General features: G+C 53.4%; 2 protein-coding genes across 4 annotated transcripts in view; one reads left to right on the top strand and one right to left on the bottom strand.

Annotated features, from left to right (window-relative positions):
• The window catches only part of PSTPIP1 (proline-serine-threonine phosphatase interacting protein 1), a 42644-nt gene extending 34427 nt beyond the window's left edge, over positions 1-8217 (top strand). Inside the window, exons 8-15 of the mRNA XM_007119223.1 lie at positions 492-537; positions 1555-1634; positions 2241-2339; positions 3409-3505; positions 4036-4126; positions 6575-6630; positions 6822-6955; positions 7918-8217. Of these exons, the coding sequence (XP_007119285.1) occupies positions 492-537; positions 1555-1634; positions 2241-2339; positions 3409-3505; positions 4036-4126; positions 6575-6630; positions 6822-6955; positions 7918-8049 (735 nt within the window). The 3' untranslated portion in view covers positions 8050-8217. The remainder of the gene's footprint in view (positions 1-491; positions 538-1554; positions 1635-2240; positions 2340-3408; positions 3506-4035; positions 4127-6574; positions 6631-6821; positions 6956-7917) is intronic.
• A 2925-nt stretch (positions 8218-11142) lies between these two features.
• The window catches only part of TSPAN3 (tetraspanin 3), a 38636-nt gene continuing 32075 nt past the window's right edge, over positions 11143-17703 (bottom strand). For all 3 annotated transcript variants that reach the window (XM_028495362.2, XM_028495363.2, XM_028495364.2), the window contains one exon: positions 11143-11357. In XM_028495362.2, coding sequence (XP_028351163.1) covers positions 11232-11357 — 126 coding nt within the window. In that variant the 3' untranslated portion in view covers positions 11143-11231. The remainder of the gene's footprint in view (positions 11358-17703) is intronic.

The raw sequence follows: 17703 nt of genomic DNA, 5'->3' as shown, positions 1-17703 counted from the left end.
GAGGCCTGCGTACAGCAAAAAAAAAAAAAAAAAAAAAAAAAAAAAAGAACACATTTTGCCCTTTGCACAGACAGGAAAGCTGAGGCCCAGAGAGGACAGGGGCCTGCAGGTGAGTTGGTGGCAGCAAGTCAGGGACAGAGCCCCAGCCTCAGCCAGTGGATTCAGCAGTGGGCGTGGGGCCCCAGGGCCCGGCCCCTTGTCTACATTTCTCCCTCTAGGTCTCAACATCTAGTTTTCACATGTACCTGCATGAAGTGCAGGTTTCTGTTTTATTCCTTTTTTACTGGAACCAGGCTGTGGGCCTTTGTAGGGTGAGGCTGGAGTTAATGATGGAACTTGCCCACAGTTGGCTCCTGAGTGTCCCCCTGCATGGCCAGGGAGGGGGTGACAGAGTCCCTTCAGGGTTGCCCAGGGAAACTCGGAGCCCAAGGGCTGCGCTGGGGGGTTCCCGGGGGCGGGGCCTCAGTGCTGCTTTCCCTCTGTCTCCTCAGAGCCAGAACAAAGCCAAGCAGTGCAAGGACTCAGCCATGGAGGCAGGTACGTGGCTAGCCCACCTCCTCAGCTTAGGGGGTAGGGTGGCTTGGACATTCCTTCCCCCACAGCACACTTCCTTCACCCTGGGGACACAGTCACGCTCATCACTCTCATTTCCATACTTATGCAAGTAAAACAAAAACATTCGTTTTCTCACATTTGCCAAGACTGTTCTTGGTGCTTTGCATGTTTTAACTAACACAGCAATCCTGCGAGGTGGTCACTATTACTATCCCCTTTTTTTAACAGATGAGGAAACTGTGGCACAGAGAGGTTAATTAACTTGCCCAAGGTCACACAGCCAATAAGTGGTGGCAACTGTATTTGAACACAAGCCGTCTGGCTCCAGGGCCTAGGACTTTCACAGCCACAATCAAGGGAGACAGGCCCACTCATTGCACACACCTCTCTCTCTCTTACATACACTGAAACACATCAGAGCCTTCTCTGGGCTTCTGTCTCCTCTATCCTTCTCCTGGTGCCAGAAGACCCCAACACCCCTTATCTCTGCTGACACAACTCCCAGGACAGAGAGCTTACCGTTGCTCCCTTCCCCTGGGAAGGCTCTCCCTTCTGCTAGCGCTGCCTTTCCCAGGACCCAGCTGCTCCCTTGGCTGTGGGGACAGAGGTCATGGTCCAAGCCTGCTGGCTTCCCAGCCCAATAGCTCCCAATGCTCCCCTTCACCCCACCTCCAGGGCTTCCCTCTCTGAGCCTGTTTCCCATCTGGCAAGTGAGACAGTGGGACCTGGGGATGATGAAAGGCCCAGATTCTGACCTGGGTGTATGAGGCTCTGCTCTGGCCCCAGGCAGCTGGACCCCAGGGGGAACTGAGAGTCACCCTAAGGGCAGTAGCAGGGTGGGTGGCCCTTATGAGAGTTCAGATGTAGCACCAGCAGCCAGGGCAGGTCTCTCTAAGGAGGAGGAGGGCACTCTGGGCGGGGACACTGCAGGAGCAAAGGGGTGGGCTGTGGGAGGGTGTCTAGGCCGCTGGCCTCCCTGAGGACTGCCTGTGCCTCCAGAACGAGTATACAGGCAGAACATCGAGCAGCTGGAGAAGGCGCGGGGCGAGTGGGAGCAGGAGCACCGGGCCACCTGTGAGGTGAGAGGCGCTCCAGGCATGGAGTCTGTTTCTCCAGCTATAAGATAGGAAAGAGGCCCGTCCTGCTCTAGCCGCTTCACGGGGGCAAATGAGGCAGGGGTGGGGGAAAGGCATCATTCCTTCATTCATTCACGCATCCACTCACTCCACAGGCCCTGTGCTGAGTCCCTGCCCCCGGGGAGCTCACTGCCTGGCTTTGTGCTCTGGGTCCCCTTTTGCAGGCAGGCATCCTTAGTGAACCCTTTTGGCTGAAGCCGAAACTGAGGCTCAGACAAAACCCATAGCTTCCCTGGGCTCTGCTGATGAGCAAGGCCTGGGAGACAGGCCTCAGGATTCAGGGTCCAGGGTTCCTCTTAAGACACTCCCCAGGGGTATGGTGGGGCCTGGAGGAAGGACGGGGCAGGAAGCCCACAGGCAGTTCGACTTCCCTCCCCAGAAGCCTCAGGAGCTGGCACAGAGGTGGGGGTGGGGACGCCCAGGAAGAGTCTTTCCTTTCAGCTTGGCTTCAGCAGAAGGGGTCTGGCTGGTCAGCCCCAGCTGAGCTGAGTGGGGCCTGGCCTGGCCCAGCCCTGCAGCAGACCCCCCCGGCCCCCACTTCTCCCCCAGGCCTTTCAGCTGCAAGAGTCTGACCGGCTGACCATCCTCCGCAACGCCCTGTGGGTGCACTGCAACCAGCTCTCCATGCAGTGCGTCAAGGATGATGAGGTAGGGGCTGAGGGCAGGGAGGGGTAGGGAGTGGGAGGGGGGCGTGAGGAGAGGGCAGCCTCCTAGCAACAGCGCACCCAGGTCCACCTGAGCCTGTCAGCAGATACCTGGTCCTCTGTGGTCCGAGCCCTGGCCTCAGGGGTCTCCAACCTCAGCGCTGAGCCGCTGCCCTAGGCCCCGAGGACAGGGAGCTCAGTACCACAAAGGGCCACAGCCTCTCTGCCTGCAGACTGGGCTTTGTGGTTACCCTGGCATCTGCCCTCTCTGCTCACCCCTGCTCCAAGGCCTTGGCTCTGCTATCAGAGCCACAGAGCACATGCTCCATCTGCTGGGATGGGGAAGGGAGGTGGACACAGCACCTCAGAGGTTTGCAGAGAGGCTGGGGGACCCTCGGTTGCCCTGCTCCAGGCCTGGCGCTTGCAGGAGCCAAGGTCCAGTCCCTCTTCTATCTCCAGACATCTCCAGGGTGTCCTGGTTCCCCCTTACTGAGCTCTACATGCCCAGTGGGCTGGGTGGGTCCTCCTCAGCAGAGAGGGGCCGCCACCTCCCTTGCCAGGGGCCTTGTAGTCCTAGAGCCATAAGCTCCCTCTCTCATGGCAGCCCCGACTCCCTGATGCCTGCTGCTGTTACTTGCCTAACCCCTTCTGCCTATGGGGTGAGGAGTTTTGGGGGTTTTCTCCCCAAATGACTTGAGCCCACCTGGTGACCTCCTTGTAGCGGAGGAAGGAGTGTGGGCTCTGAATCCTCTCATACCAGATCCACTGAATTCCTGCTTTGTGACCTTGGGCAAGTCACTCTCCTCTGAATTTCCTCATCTGTAAAATGAGGAAGTAGTGTCTACCTCAGCGAACAGGAGTGGGGTAAATCCCTTGCAAAGGAACTTGTGCACAGTAGGTGTTCCGGAAACAGGAGAAGCTGTCAGCCAGGGCTCTAACCCCTCAGGCAGGCCTGGGGCAGTTACGCCTCAAGGCCCCTGGTCAGAGTTCAGACCCGAAGTGGGGGCAGGCTTGACAATGTGGGCATGGAGCTGAGGCCTGGCCCCTCAGCCTCTGCTTTTTCCTGCCCCCAGCTCTACGAAGAGGTGCGAGTGACGCTAGAAGGCTGCAGTGTGGACGCCGACATAGACAGCTTCATCCAGGCCAAGAGCACCGGCACTGAGCCCCCAGGTGAGGCCCACCTACAGGCAGCACAGCCTCTGAGTCCAGGCCTGCCTTCCCTAGGCCTGGCCCAGGTTCTCTGAGCCTCAACTGCCAGGACAGAACTGGGGTGGCTCACAGATCCCTTCTGTGTGGAGAAGCCTTGGCCAGGCCCGGGGAAGGGGTCAGGGACAGTGCAATCCCCTGGTTGGGTCCTTAGCCTGCCGCCTCATCCGGATAGAGGATGAGCAGAGCTTAAGAACACTGACACTGGAGGGAGAGATGAGGATAGGGACAGAGGCAGGAAGCCTCTCCAGAGCACTTGCTCCAGTCTGCTTGGTACCACTGAATCTTGAGTCTAGACTATTCGGTCTTGGTGGTACCCACAGTGAGATCTCTCTAGGAAGGGAGCAGGCCCCCTCCTTAAGAACCAGGGTAAGGATGGTAAGGTGGGGCCCCAGTCTGGGTCTCCGGATGGGGAGAGGATGGGGTGTCGAGTGGCACAGGTCCTGCCTGCCCTGCCCTTGCCACCCTGGGCCTCACGCGCTTGCTGCCTGCAGCTCCGGTGCCCTACCAGAACTACTATGATCGGGAGGTTGCCCCGTTGTCCAGCAGCCCTGGCGTTCATCCGTCCTGTGGCATGATAAAGAGGTGAGCCACCTGCTGGATGCCAGCCGGACGGGATACAGAGGGTGGGGCTGGGGGTGGGGAACGGGGGCTGCCAGGAAGGGAGGCCAGCCTCTCCTCCTGCAACTGGCTCTTCCACATGTATTTATTGGGCATCAACTGTGTGCCTGGTGCAGGGTTTAGGTGCTGGGCACTCTTCGGGGACAAGACAGGTTCAATCTAATCTCATGACACCCTCAGCCCGAGGGGACCTAGGCATTAAATAATCACAGCCCCCTTATTCACTAGCGACTGTGCTCAGAGCTCCAGGGAGACCCCAGGCTGGCTGACTCCTTGGGCTCTGCTGCTAGCCTGGATGGAGCCTTGGACGGTCAGGCTGCGGTGGTAACCCTCTCCCACTGGCACAGGATCAGATCACAGGAGAAGGCCCTACAGCCAGTACTCTTGGAGAATTCTCCAGGTTTTTCCAGGGCCCCTTCCCTGGCCTGGCTGTGGTAGGTGCCAGGGTCCTGGTGTCAGGCCCCAGCGTGTCACTTGCACAAGTCACACACCTCCTCTAGGCCCAGGGCCTATGAGTGTTGGGGGCAGACTCAGACCTAAGGACCCTCTTGGTTCAGGCCTTGGGTGACGACGGTGACAGCCCACTGGGAGTGCCATGGCCTGCTCAGGGAGCACCCCCTGCCCAGCAGCCAGTTCCCTGAGCGCCCCATCTGTGCACATCTAGGAGCATCCATGGGCTTCACGTGGTGCCTGCGCCCCACCCCCACCCCCAGTCCTCCGTGACATCCTCCCTCCCTCCAACCCAGTACAGAGAAGGCCCTGCCTTTGAGAGGCGGGTGGGGTGGAGGAGACGGGCTCCCGGTCCTCTGAGGACAGCTCATTTCTGAGGCCTCTGGAGCTGCCCCTGCAGGAAGGCTCCTGGGAGGCAGAGGCTTGTGGGCACCACGGCATGCTCCTCCGGGAACCCTGAGAGAGTTAAGAACCCCAGGAGGAGGGCATTCCTACCCTCGCTATCATTCCAAAATCTTAGGGGACTCAGACCTCCCTGCACTCCCAGTGAGGACCCAGATCCCAACACAGGTGGTCACTTAAACAACGGGACAGAAGAGCTCACCTGGGGCAGTATCAAGAAAGGACAGAAAGGGGCCTGATGAGGATGAAAGATAAAGAGGGAAAGAGGTCCCACAGGCGGAGGCCTGGCTGCTGGAGGGGACAGGCAGGGACCACCGTGTGGGGACCAGAAGCCAGGCAGGGCTGGGGAGGGGCAGGGGCCACTGGCCAGGAAGTGAGTGGAGGGAGGAATGGAGTCGAAAGTGTAGACAACCCTGGCACACACAGCCTCGACGAGCTCTGCTCCTCCAGCCCCAGCCCTGCTGGGTTAACCCTACCTGGCAGGAGCAGGAGTGCCATAGGCACTAAGTCTGCAGGGCCCAAGTTAGCATCAGTGCCAAGTCCATGCATGCCTGTCCGTGTGTTTCCATCCTGGGCCCTCAGCTCCACAAACCCTGCAAGGGGGCAGGGGTCCTGGATTCTCCCACCCTGGGAAAGGTCTCTGTGTCCCACCTGGCACTACAGGGCATCCTCCTACAGGCCCAGCCCCTTACTGGGCACTCAAGACCCCTGGGGGGTCTGGCCTGGTCCCTATTTCAGTCTTATCTCCTATACACCCCAAACTGGTCCACTCCACTTCCCAAATTCCTCTGTCTGTACAAACTGCACCTTTGCATTCCTCTCCCATTCACCGGCAATGCCTTGCACTCCAGTCTCTACCTGATAAAGTTGAGTCTTTGCAGACTTGGCTTGACCCCACCAGGCCAGGAAGCCTTTCCTGAGCGGGGGAAGTAGCATCAGCCTCTACTCGATTAGCCCTTAGCACTGTCTGCTTCAGGGCACCCACATCTGGTTCCTTACTAGGTACCCCAGTGTCTGCCTCTGCCTCTTGCTTCTTGCCTTTTTTTTCTCTCTTTTTTTCAACAAACTTCCATGACTCCAGCTCAGTCCAGGTCTGAGTCAGGCACGAGGGAAGGGGTGAATTAGCCCAGCATTGCCTCCTGGACCTCACTTTGTGTGGTCGGGGAGCAGCTGGTCTGCCCAGGCTGGTGAAGGTCCTAGCGAGGTGTGAGTGGGCCAAGCTCTAGGGGGCAGCTCCTTTGCCCATGGGGGAGGCTGGAGCAGGGGCCTGGCGGGTGTAGGGCCCGGGCCCTGGAGCACAGAGGTCTTTAGAGCCCCCAGTTAGGCCCTGCAGGGAGCAGGTACTGAGAAGACATCTACAGGGTGAGGGACTGGGAGAGCGCGGCTGGGGAAGAGCCACTGGACCACTCTTTAGGGAGCCCTCATGGTGAGGGGCACCCCATAAATCACATCTGTGCCTGTAGGCTAGAGCCAACCCCAGCCCTGGAGCCCTGTGGGCTCCCTGCCTCATCTACTCCCCCCGTACCACCCCGACTCACCTGCTTTCCTCCCTGTACCCAGGTTCTCTGGGCTGCTGCATGGAAGTCCCAAAACCACATCGTCAGCAGCTTCTGCGGGTAATTGGGGGTGACAACTGTCAACCTGGGGTGAAGAAGTGGATGCCTACTTGGCACAGATGGGCCTTCCAACAGCTGGGAGGTTGGGGGTTGGGAAGAGGCTGGGCCAAGTCTGGGGAAGCTCCACGTCAGGGGGGCCTCCAGGGAACACTGTTCTAAGGGGCGGGTGCCAGGCCTCACCCTGCTCTCAGCCTTCACAGAGACCCTGACTCCCACCTCTGATCGGAATGAGCGCATCTATGCCGCCATCGCTGTGCAGGAGGCGCCAGGAGCCCACACCCTGCCAGCCCAGGATTACAGGGCGCTCTATGACTACACAGCCCAGGTGAGGCCCCCACCCTCCCCTCCTTGGGAGGGCACCAGCATGCCCAAGGGTGTGCTCACACGTAGGCACATGCACTGAGTGGGCTGGGGTGGGTGCCCTTAGAACAGCACCTGGCCTTTGGGAGGGGCCCAGTGCAGACCTGCTGAGTGAAAGCTGATGAATGGCACGAGGGCCTTGGTCACAAGCACACGCGGTATACAGGCAGGTGTGCGCGTGTGCAGAAGCTGGCAGAGCTGGAGCTATCTGAGGAAGCGGTCTGAGGATCAGGCTCCGCACCCACAGGTGAGGGCCTTGTTCTCCGTGACCACAGGCACCCAGAACAAGCCATGGTCGGAACGAGGCCCTCAGCTGTGCTGGGGTTGATTTTCTGAAGCCCACAAGGGGAGGATGAGTAAAGGAGCCACAGGGCAGCTGTGCCCAGATCCCCAGAGAGTCTAATCTGCTCCCAGTTTGAGGTGAGGGAGTACAGAGCTTGATTCCAGATCCACTGGGACTGAGGCCAAGCATCTCCTCAGGGCTTGGCGGGCTGCACTGACTCCTGAAGCCTGGTCCCTGGAGAGGCAGACAGCCCAGGAGAATGATGGTGTGCCTGTATGACAAGGGCTAGTAGACCTGCCCCCTGACTTGCTAGGTTGCAGCGTCTGAAGCAGGGAGGGGGAGAAGGGAGCGGCAGGGAGGTGAAGCAGGGGAAGAAGCCCCAGGTCGTGTGTGGGAGGCCCACAATGACAAACCAGAGGGGACAAGAGGCTGAGCCCCACGAGGTGCCCCACACCCTATGTCTCCAGGGCTGCCTTAGCCCAGAGTGGCCTTGTCTCGCAGCCCCAGGAGGCCAGCATGTCTCAGCTGACAGCCCACCTGGGAGACAGGCTGGCATTTACTGCCTGGGGTGGGGGGAACGCCTGACCAGAGGCCCTCCCAGCAGGGCCCCCTTCAGCCTGATGCGTTTTCATTCTCTTGCCCAGAATTCCGACGAGCTGAACATCTCTGCGGGGGACATCCTGGAGGTCATCCAGGAAGGGGAGGATGGCTGGTGGACAGTGCAACGGAATGGGCAGCGTGGCTTTGTCCCTGGCTCCTACCTGGAGAAGCTTTAAGGGGCAGTAGCCCCCACCTGGACCTGTCCTGTCCACGGGGCCAGCAGTGCCTCCACCGCTGCCCTGGCCTCGCAGGGGCCTCAAGACAGAGCCTGCCCTCAGGAAAGGTACCGGCTGCTCCCGAGCAGTCCTTCCCACAGGGAATAAAGGAGCGCTCTTTTTCCTCCTTGCACCCGTGTCCAAGTGCTCAATTCGGAGGAGGCAAAGGAGGGGAGAAGTCCAGGAGAGCAGAGCTCCCCACCTGCAGTGCTGTCACTGAGGCCCCAGCTCGGGTCTGTCCCTGGTCTGCTGGGGATGGGGAGGTACCCTAGCCCTGGGTCCTGGGGAACTGCCAGGGAGACACGTTCACAGCGGGCAATGGGAGAAGGCCGCAGCGGTCAGGGACGATGGGGTAGGGGCAAGGAGAAGCTCGGGACGGCTGGGATGGGGAGACCAGGCTTCCTGGGGCACAGGAACTAGAGCGGGGCAGCAGCAGACAGAACACAGGGAGGGCAAGAGCAGCAGGACAGGGCAGGTGTGTGAGCGCAGGGACGGGGGACACCTGGAACATTCTGGGGACGAGCCAAGCTTAGTTCCAGGCAGGAAACCGGTGACAGGGCTGCCGAGGCGGAGGGGCTGTGGCATGGTCGCTTAGGCAGGCCTGGAGTCCACGCGGGCTGACCTGGGCACAGAGGTGGCCAAGCTCCTCTTCCGCTCTTGGTGCTCTCCAGCCTTTGTCTTTTTGGCCCCAGAAACGTAACTTCTACTGCTGCCCAAGGCCTGCCACAGCCCTGCTCCAGCCACGCCAAGGGCCTAGGGAGTGACTGCGGGGGGGAGAGCCAGTGGGAACCAGACGCTCCGCAGTCCTAGGCCTCCCCAGTGCTCGCCTGTGGGAGCCCCAACACTGCCGGCACAGCAGACCAGCAGCCCGCCCCAACTGAGGGCCAGACATATTGGGGGGTGGGGGCCTCCTCCACTGGGCACACCTTGAGTGAGCCCGTTACTATCCCCGTAGACCACCTTCCCCCTGCAGTGCTGTCACTGAGGCCCCAGCTCGGGTCTGTCCCTGGTCTGCTGGGGATGGGGAGGTACCCTAGCCCTGGGTCCCGGGGAACTGCCAGGGAGACAGACACGTTCACAGCGGGCAATGGGAGAAGGCCGCAGCGGTCAGGGAGGATGGGGTAGGGGCAAGGAGAAGCTCGGGACGGCTGGGATGGGGAGACCAGGCTTCCTGGGGCACAGGAACTAGAGCGGGGCAGCAGCAGACAGAACACAGGGAGGGCAAGAGCAGCAGGACAGGGCAGGTGTGTGAGCGCAGGGACGGGGGACACCTGGAACATTCTGGGGACGAGCCAAGCTTAGTTCCAGGCAGGAAACCGGTGACAGGGCTGCCGAGGCGGAGGGGCTGTGGCATGGTCGCTTAGGCAGGCCTGGAGTCCACGCGGGCTGACCTGGGCACAGAGGTGGCCAAGCTCCTCTTCCGCTCTTGGTGCTCTCCAGCCTTTGTCTTTTTGGCCCCAGAAACGTAACTTCTACTGCTGCCCAAGGCCTGCCACAGCCCTGCTCCAGCCACGCCAAGGGCCTAGGGAGTGACTGCGGGGGGGAGAGCCAGTGGGAACCAGACGCTCCGCAGTCCTAGGCCTCCCCAGTGCTCGCCTGTGGGAGCCCCAACACTGCCGGCACAGCAGACCAGCAGCCCGCCCCAACTGAGGGCCAGACATATTGGGGGGTGGGGGCCTCCTCCACTGGGCACACCTTGAGTGAGCCCGTTACTATCCCCGTAGACCACCTTCCCTGGGACTTCATCACTTCGCTTGCTCATTCATAAACCTTTGTGGCCCACCCCCTGCGAGCGCAAGAGGAGGAACGCCTCAGACACTGGCTTTACTCAAGGGGCTCTTGACCTGGTGGAGGGGAACAGATAGACCAGAAAGCTAGTGGCAGTAAAGGAAACATCCTGATGTGCCAAGCAGTCCTGAGGCTTCTGGGAACAGGTGACCAAGATAAGCCAAGGAAAAGGGGAAGCTGTTCCAGGAAAGGAAAGAGGGGGTTCCTTTCTGCTCCTGCCTGCCTGTGATGATAGCCTCACAATGGGCAGGGACAGAGAAGGGAGCGAGGGGCATCACTGAATTCTCCAGGATTTAGAACTAGAAGAGACTCTGGGGGAATCTAATCTGACCTACTGCACGACTGGGCACCAGGCACTCCTGTCAGCTTCATCTCTGTGACTGGGCGCTCATGGCACCCACGGAAGCCTGCCGTGAACCTGTGGCTTCCCACCGGTCCTGGCTCTGCCTGGCCAGCCGTCCACCTGGCAGCCATATGGAGGAATATTCCATGTGCTCAGGCAAACATCAGATGCCACAGTAGCAAAAATGAGACCTTTGACCAAGCTCTGCCCTAGGAAGATGACCAGGAGGGGCTGGTAAAGAGGGCTGTTCCTCTGTTTATTGCAGACGTCCATCTTTATGCCCTTATCTTCATCACTTAAGCAAAAAAGTGGGTTTGATTAAACAAACATGACACCTGGTCAAGGAGGGGGATGGCCAGACTGTGGCCTCTGACCTGACTCAGGTGTGAGAACACCTCGAAAGTCTACAAAGCATGAAAGGGTTGTTTCCACCCAGTATTATTCATGCTGGGGCCAGGCAGAGGTGAAAAGGCACAGGGCAGCCCCTGGGTGCAGGGTAGGGTCCTGGAAGCACGGCTCCAACTACCCTCTGCTAGATGCCACCCCACCACTGCTTCCGCCAGAGGGTGTATGGCAGACGGGGTGGGAAAGGGCTTTGGGCCTCTGAAAAAAATCAGACTAAGGCTTAAATCCTTCCTGAAATGTAAATAAATTGTCTTTTATAAAGCATATTGTAAAAGTGAACTGACCAAATGACCATACCTGTCCCTGACACATCTGTTTATAAATAGGGATGTTTGGAAAGAAAAATGTAAACTTGTGCTTGGTTTTATGCTCCCTGGAGAGAGAGAGAAGTCAGTGACTAAAGCCCTGCTTACACAAATGCCTGCCTGGGCCAGAAACGTTGCCCTGGACAGCCAGATAGGAGAGCTGTCAGAAGTAATTCAATCAAGCAAGGTATTTTGATGACTTCTGTGTGACTGACACTGTATTTGAAAATGGGGGGGGGGTGCTAAGATAAGGGGGTGCTGTCAAAGAGCTCACTCACCCCAGAAGCAGTACAGAGACACTATCACCCTTCTGATACAAGGTAGACAGTGAGTAGGGCAAGAGTAGGACCGGGAGACCAGGTGCAGGCTGTCCAACACAGAGATGATGGTGGCTTCTCCAGAAGTGGCAACTGGGCTGGAGAGCAATTCTGGAAGAATGAGGGAAACAGATCAACAGGACTTGGTAACTTACAGGATGTGAGACAGGAATGGGAAGAGTGGAAAGGAAGGAGATGAGAAGCAATTTCCCTTCCCAGGTGGACTAGGAGGTGGAGGAGGGGTAGCAGCAGGGACAAAGTCTGAGCAAAGGCCCAGAAGAGGCAGGAGAGCCAAGCAGACTGACCACTGGCATCAGGTCATATATGGGCAGCCAAGAGGAAAGAAAAGAGGAGAAAGGTATCAGTGCTTTATTTATTCCTTGAAAATACCCTGTCATCTTGATTGAGCATTCCATTCAACTGCAAAGATTTTTTTAAAAACCTTTGGCCTAGATATTTATCATCATCTCTGACAGGTGCCGCAGTGTCTATAGTCCTGGAGGGTGATGGGTAACGAGTGTTAGATAACAGAGCCTGCGCTCTGGTCATTTAGGCAGCCAGATAATAGAACTGAAAGCAACTCTTGGGTCACAATTTATACCAGGAAAAAAGAAACCCACGAATGAATCTAAGATTCATTGCCTCTGCAGCCTTCTCCATTCTCTGTGCACCAGCTCACAACCTCAGCTGGACAGACAGCCTTCCCAGCAGAGGAGATGGTGACAGATAAAGAGGTTGTTGGTGTGTGTGTAATTGGGTGTATAAATAACTGCGGCCCACTTCTTGACAGAGGGCTGCTCAAAGCCAGAATGGAGCAGGAGGAAAAGCATGGCCTCTGAAGTCAGACTATCAGGGTCTGAATCCACGCTCATGCTTCCTTGTGTGTTCTTAGGCAAGGCACAATTTCTCTGGACCTCAGTATCATCATCAGTAAGATGGGTGCAATAAGCCCCTGTGTAAGTTGCTATCCTTATAAAGTTCAAGATTAGATATAAGTGCTAATTAAAAGCATGAGATGATAATTTTTAATAAAAAAATCCACCACCTCCAAATCTTGGCTATAATCAACAGTAGCTTTGCGCTTGGTATAGTATCCTCACTTGATGTGCCCTCTGGAGAGTGTTGGTTATGTCGGTAATTCCTTCCCAAAGGTGACAAGGAGGAAAAGGAGAAGCAATGCACTATTTGACCGAACTGGACACATGCACCACTGGGGTCTAACACTTAACTCCAACCACCCTCCCACAGCTATTCTCAGGCCTGGCAACCTCAGCACAGGGGTAGCTGTTAGGCTCCGTCTGGCTGAACCAGGATATCTGCCTATTTCCCATCCTGGCATGTGAAGCAGCAGCACAAGCCCAGAACAAGGTCACCACCAGCAAGTGGGCACCCCATCCTCAGCACCCTCACAGGATTCTCAAGACCACAGGGATGTGGCTTTCAAATTGTGCTCTACAAAGCCCTATCAGGGGCCAAAGGGAGGAGAAGGGGAGCTCCCACTCCATTTCAAGCTCTACTTGTAGAGTTTACCTATTGGACCAGCAGTGGTTCTCATCCCTGGCTGCTCAATGGAATCACCTAACAAGTTTTGTTTAAATGTTGATGCTTTGGTCCCACCTTAGACAAACTAAATCCAATTCTCTGCCAGCTGAGCTTGAGCATAAATATTTTGAACATTGAGAACTTTTCTAGTTAATGGGTTCTTCAGCTGAAAAAAGAAAGTTTGAAAACCATCTTCTTATGGCCCCATAGTGACATTTCAGACACTGAGTGTCCCACTATGGTGCTGGGGATACAAACATAAACAAATCTCTTTTCTATCCTATTATAACTTCTGTATCTATTTTACTTTCAGTGGATAAACTCAAGAGACCAGGACCTGTGTATGAGTTAATTTCCCCCACGACTAGCCATGTACGCAGCACTGTCCAAAAAGGTATTCAGTAGGTAAACTCAGAAAATTTCTGCAAGGTACTGCATAGTACCCTCAGGAAATCTCAGGGACACTGCAATAAAGAGCCACACAGAACATGGAAATTATTTTCAAGAACTGCAAGGATGCTGCATGTAAGATCAAGTACCCAAAAAGTAGGGGCTCCTACGCACCAACGATAACCAATTAGCAAATGTATCAGCAACATTACCCCATTCACAATAGCAATAGACACTGAGTTTCATAGAAAAGTTTCCCAAGTAAACTCTGTTAAAATCTGTAAGAAAAACAAAAAACAAAAACAACCTATCAAACTGGGCAGATGATACACACTGGAAATCCAGGAGATACAAATGGCCGAAACAGCTTTAAAAATATCCTGGGCCTAGCTAAGAGTCAAAGACACACATATTTTCATCTACTGGATGGGAAGAAAAGGTAAAGGCTGATAATATCCAAAGTGTCAAAAACAGATCAAGATGGTGGAGTAGGAGGATGGGGGACTCACCTCCCCCAGTGAACACATCACAAGTACATCTACATGTGGAACAATGCTCACTGAAAACTAACTGGAGACTGGCAGAAAGACTCCTGTGCAACCAAGGCTGTAAGAAAGATGCACAAAGAATCAGGCAGGAAGGTAAGAGAAGTGATCAGGTTGGGACCTGTGCCCTTGGGAGGGGACTCAAACGAGCACGGAGATTACACGGGCAGAGATCCTTCCTGTGGAGTGAGCGGTTCCAGCCACATATTGGGTGCCCCAGGAAGATGAGATCCCTCGGTTGGCTGGAGGGCCGATGGCACTAACAGAAGGGCTGGGGGAAGCCTGGACTCGACTCATGAGGAACAAGCACAGACCTGCTTACTCTTGGAACAGGGCAGATTGAAACTACACAGGTCTCTGACCGGTTTCCCACCACCGAGCAACAGCTCTGGCCTCACTTGTTCCAAAAAGCAGCTCCACACTGGGGCAAGGGCTGTCTTGGCCAAGAGGAAAGCTCGTCTGTGAGACACAAAGGTAGCCCAGACCCAGAGCAGTGTCTAAGTAGGGCAGGGGCAGCCATGACTGGTGCTTACACAGGAAGCCCATTCAGAAGCTGTCTGCTGACTATGGCCAGACCTCCACAGCCCAGGCCCGACCCACACCGAGTGCCCACACACGCCCCGCTTGCTCTGACGTGCAGTTGCACACCAGGGTGAGCATGGCAGCGGCTGAGTGAAGAGACAAAGGAGGCTCAGATGTGGAGCAGCATCTGAGCAGCGGAGAGGCAGCCATTACTGTTGCTTACACAGGCAGCACGTCAGAAGCAGTCTAGATCCCTGACTGTGGCCAGGCTGCCGCAGCCTGCACCAGCACTCACACCAAGGACTGGCACGGGTCCCTCTTCCCCCAGCACCACTCCGCTCTGGGGTGAGTGTGCCAGCAATGGCATCAGAGAGCACACACTTTAAAGGGAACAGAGCTAGCTTGGACCTGACCCTCAGAACTTCTGCTCCAGCAACTTGAGACCCAACCTGCCCCTAATAGCACGGTGTCAGCCATTGAGAATAAGGGACGTCACCTCTCACACCTGGCTCTGGCCCTAGCCCCTCTCTCTGCAGTCCCACCTTCTACCAAGGTGACAGCTGCCAGCATGCCCTGGAGAAAGATGTGACTTGTGTTCACGTCAGATCCAGCTTCCCCACCAAAGCCACTGGGCACATGCAGACTGTATAGGGTTGCTCCCACACAGGATACCCCTTTTCAAGACTGCAGTAGGTAACTGTTTCACCTAATTTCACAGAGACAGAAAAAGTTAAAATGAGAAGACAGAGGAGTTTGTTTCAATTGGAAGAGCAAGAGAAAACCTCTGAAAAAAAAAACTAATGAAACAGAAATAAACAATTTACCAGATAAACAGTTCAAAACATTAGTAATAAGAATGCTAACTGAATTAGCAAAAAGAATACATAAACACAGTGGGAATTTTAACAAGGAACTAGAAAATATAAAAAAGAACCAGTCAGTACTGAAGAATGCAATAACAGAAATGAATAACACACTAGAAGGAATTAACAGCAGACTAGGTGATACAGAAGAATGTGAAAGTGATCTCCAAGAGAGAATAATGGAAATCACCCAATCAGAACAGCAAAAAAAAAAAAAAAAAAAAACAGTAAAAAATGAGAACAGTTTAAGGCATCTCTGAGACAATATCAATCATACCGACATTCACGTTACAGGAGTCCCCGAAGGAGAAGAGAGAAAGGAAAGGGTCAAAAAGGTATTTGATGAAATTATGTATGAAAACTTTCCAAACCTGAAGAAGGAAAGAGATATCCAGATATAGGAAGCCCAGCAGGTCCCAAACAAGATGAACCCAAACAAACCCACACCAAAACATATCATGATTAAAATGGCAAAAGTTAAAGAGAAAATTCTAAAGGCAACAAGAGAAAAATAAAGAGTCATATACAAGGGAACCCCCCATAAGGCTGATTTTTCTATAGAAAGCTTGCAGACCAGACGGGATTAAATATTCAAAGTGCCGAAAAAGGGAAAAACCTGCAACCTCACATACCCAGCAAGATAATCATTTAGAATTGAAGGAGAGAGAAAGAACTTGTCAGACAAGCAGAAACTAAGAATTCATCAATACTAAACCAACCCTAAAAGAAATGTTAAATGGTCTTCCCTAAGTGGAAAGGAAGAGGCTATAACAAGAAGTATCTACAGGAAAGGAGAAATCACACTAGTAAAAAAAAATATATAGTAAAGGCTGAGGATCAACCACTTAAATAAGCTAGTACAAAGGTTAAAAAAAAATTGTAAAAACAACTATAACTACAACAATCAGTAAAGGGATAAACATGAAGATGCAAAATAGGACATCAAAAACAATATATGGAGAAGCGGAGTAGAAAATATACACCTTTTGGAATGTGTTTGAATGTAAATGACTACCTGTTTGAAATAGGCAGATATAGTTATAGATCACCATATATAAACCCCATGGTAACTACAAATCAAAAACCTAAAATAGACACACAAAAACTAGAGAGAAAGGGACACAAGCATACCACTAAAGAAAGTCATCAAATCACAGGGGAAGAGACTAAAAGAAAAGAACACAGAAGAGCTACAAAAACAAGTAATAAAATGGCAGTAAGTACATACCTACCAATAATCACTTTAAATGTCAATGGACTAAATGCTCCAATCAAAATACATAGAGTGGCTGACTGGACGAAAATACAAAACTCAACTATATCCTGCTTATAAGAGACTCACTTCAGAGTTAAAGACACACAAAGACTAAGTGAGGAAATGGAAAAAGATATTTCATGCAAATGGAAATGACAAGAAAGCAGAGGTAACAATACTCATATCAGACAAAACAGACTTTAAAACAAAGTCTGTAACAAAAGACAAAGAAGGACTCTATTTAATAAAGGGATCAATACAAGAAGAGGATATAACACTCATTAACATATATGCACCTATTACAGGAGCACCTAAATACATAAAGCAAATATTAACAGACATAAAAGGAGAAATTGACAATAATACAATAATAGTAGGGGACTTTAAGACCCCACTTACATCAATGGAGAGATCATCCACACAGAGAATCAGTAAGGAAAGAGTGGTCGTAACACATTAGACCAGTTGGACTTAATAGATAGCTACAGGACGCTACATCCAAAAAAAGCAGAATACACATTCTTTTTTTTTTTCTGTTTTTGCGGTACGCGGGCCTCTCACTGTTGTGGCCTCTCCCGTTGCGGAGCACAGGCTACAGACGCACAGCCTCAGTGGCCATGGCTCACAGGCCCCACGAACCCGTGTCCCCTGCATTGGCAGGCGGACTCTCAACCACTGAGCCACCAGAGAAGTCCAAGAATACACATTCTTTTCAAGTACACATGGAATGTTTTCCAGGATAGATCACAAAACAAGTCTCAACAAATTTAAGAGGACAGAAATTACATCAAGCATTTTTTTTCCAACAGTTAACAGTCTGAAACTAGAAATCAATTATGGGGAGAAAAACGGGAAAAGCACAAACACATGGAGACTGAGCAACATGCTACTAAAAAAACAATGGGTCAAAGAAGAAATCAAAGAGATAATCAGAAAATGCTTTGAGACAAATGAAAATGGAAACACAACTTTCCAAAATCCATGCGATGCAGCAAAAGCAGTTCTAAGAGGGAAGTTAATAATGATACAGGCCTTCCTCAAGAAACAAGAAAAAACTTGTTTCTAACCTAACCAATCATCCAAATAAATTAGAAAAAGAACAAAGAAAGCCCAAAGTCAGCAGCAGGAAGGGCCTAATAAAGATCAGAGAGGAAATAAATAAAATAGAGACCAAAACATAACAAACGAACATCAGAAATGATCAATGAAACCAAGAGCTGGTTTTTTGAAAAGATAAACATAACTGAAAAACCTTTAGTCAGGCTCATCAAGAAAAAAAGAGAGGGCTTCCCTGGTGGTGCAGTGGTTGAGAGTCCGCCTGCCGATGCAGGGGACGCGGG

This window comes from Physeter macrocephalus, chromosome 11 (genome assembly GCF_002837175.3).
Source record: "Physeter macrocephalus isolate SW-GA chromosome 11, ASM283717v5, whole genome shotgun sequence".
NCBI lineage: Eukaryota > Metazoa > Chordata > Mammalia > Artiodactyla > Physeteridae > Physeter > Physeter macrocephalus.
Note: the sequence above shows the minus strand (reverse complement) of the source record. Positions and strands in the feature narration are given on the sequence as shown.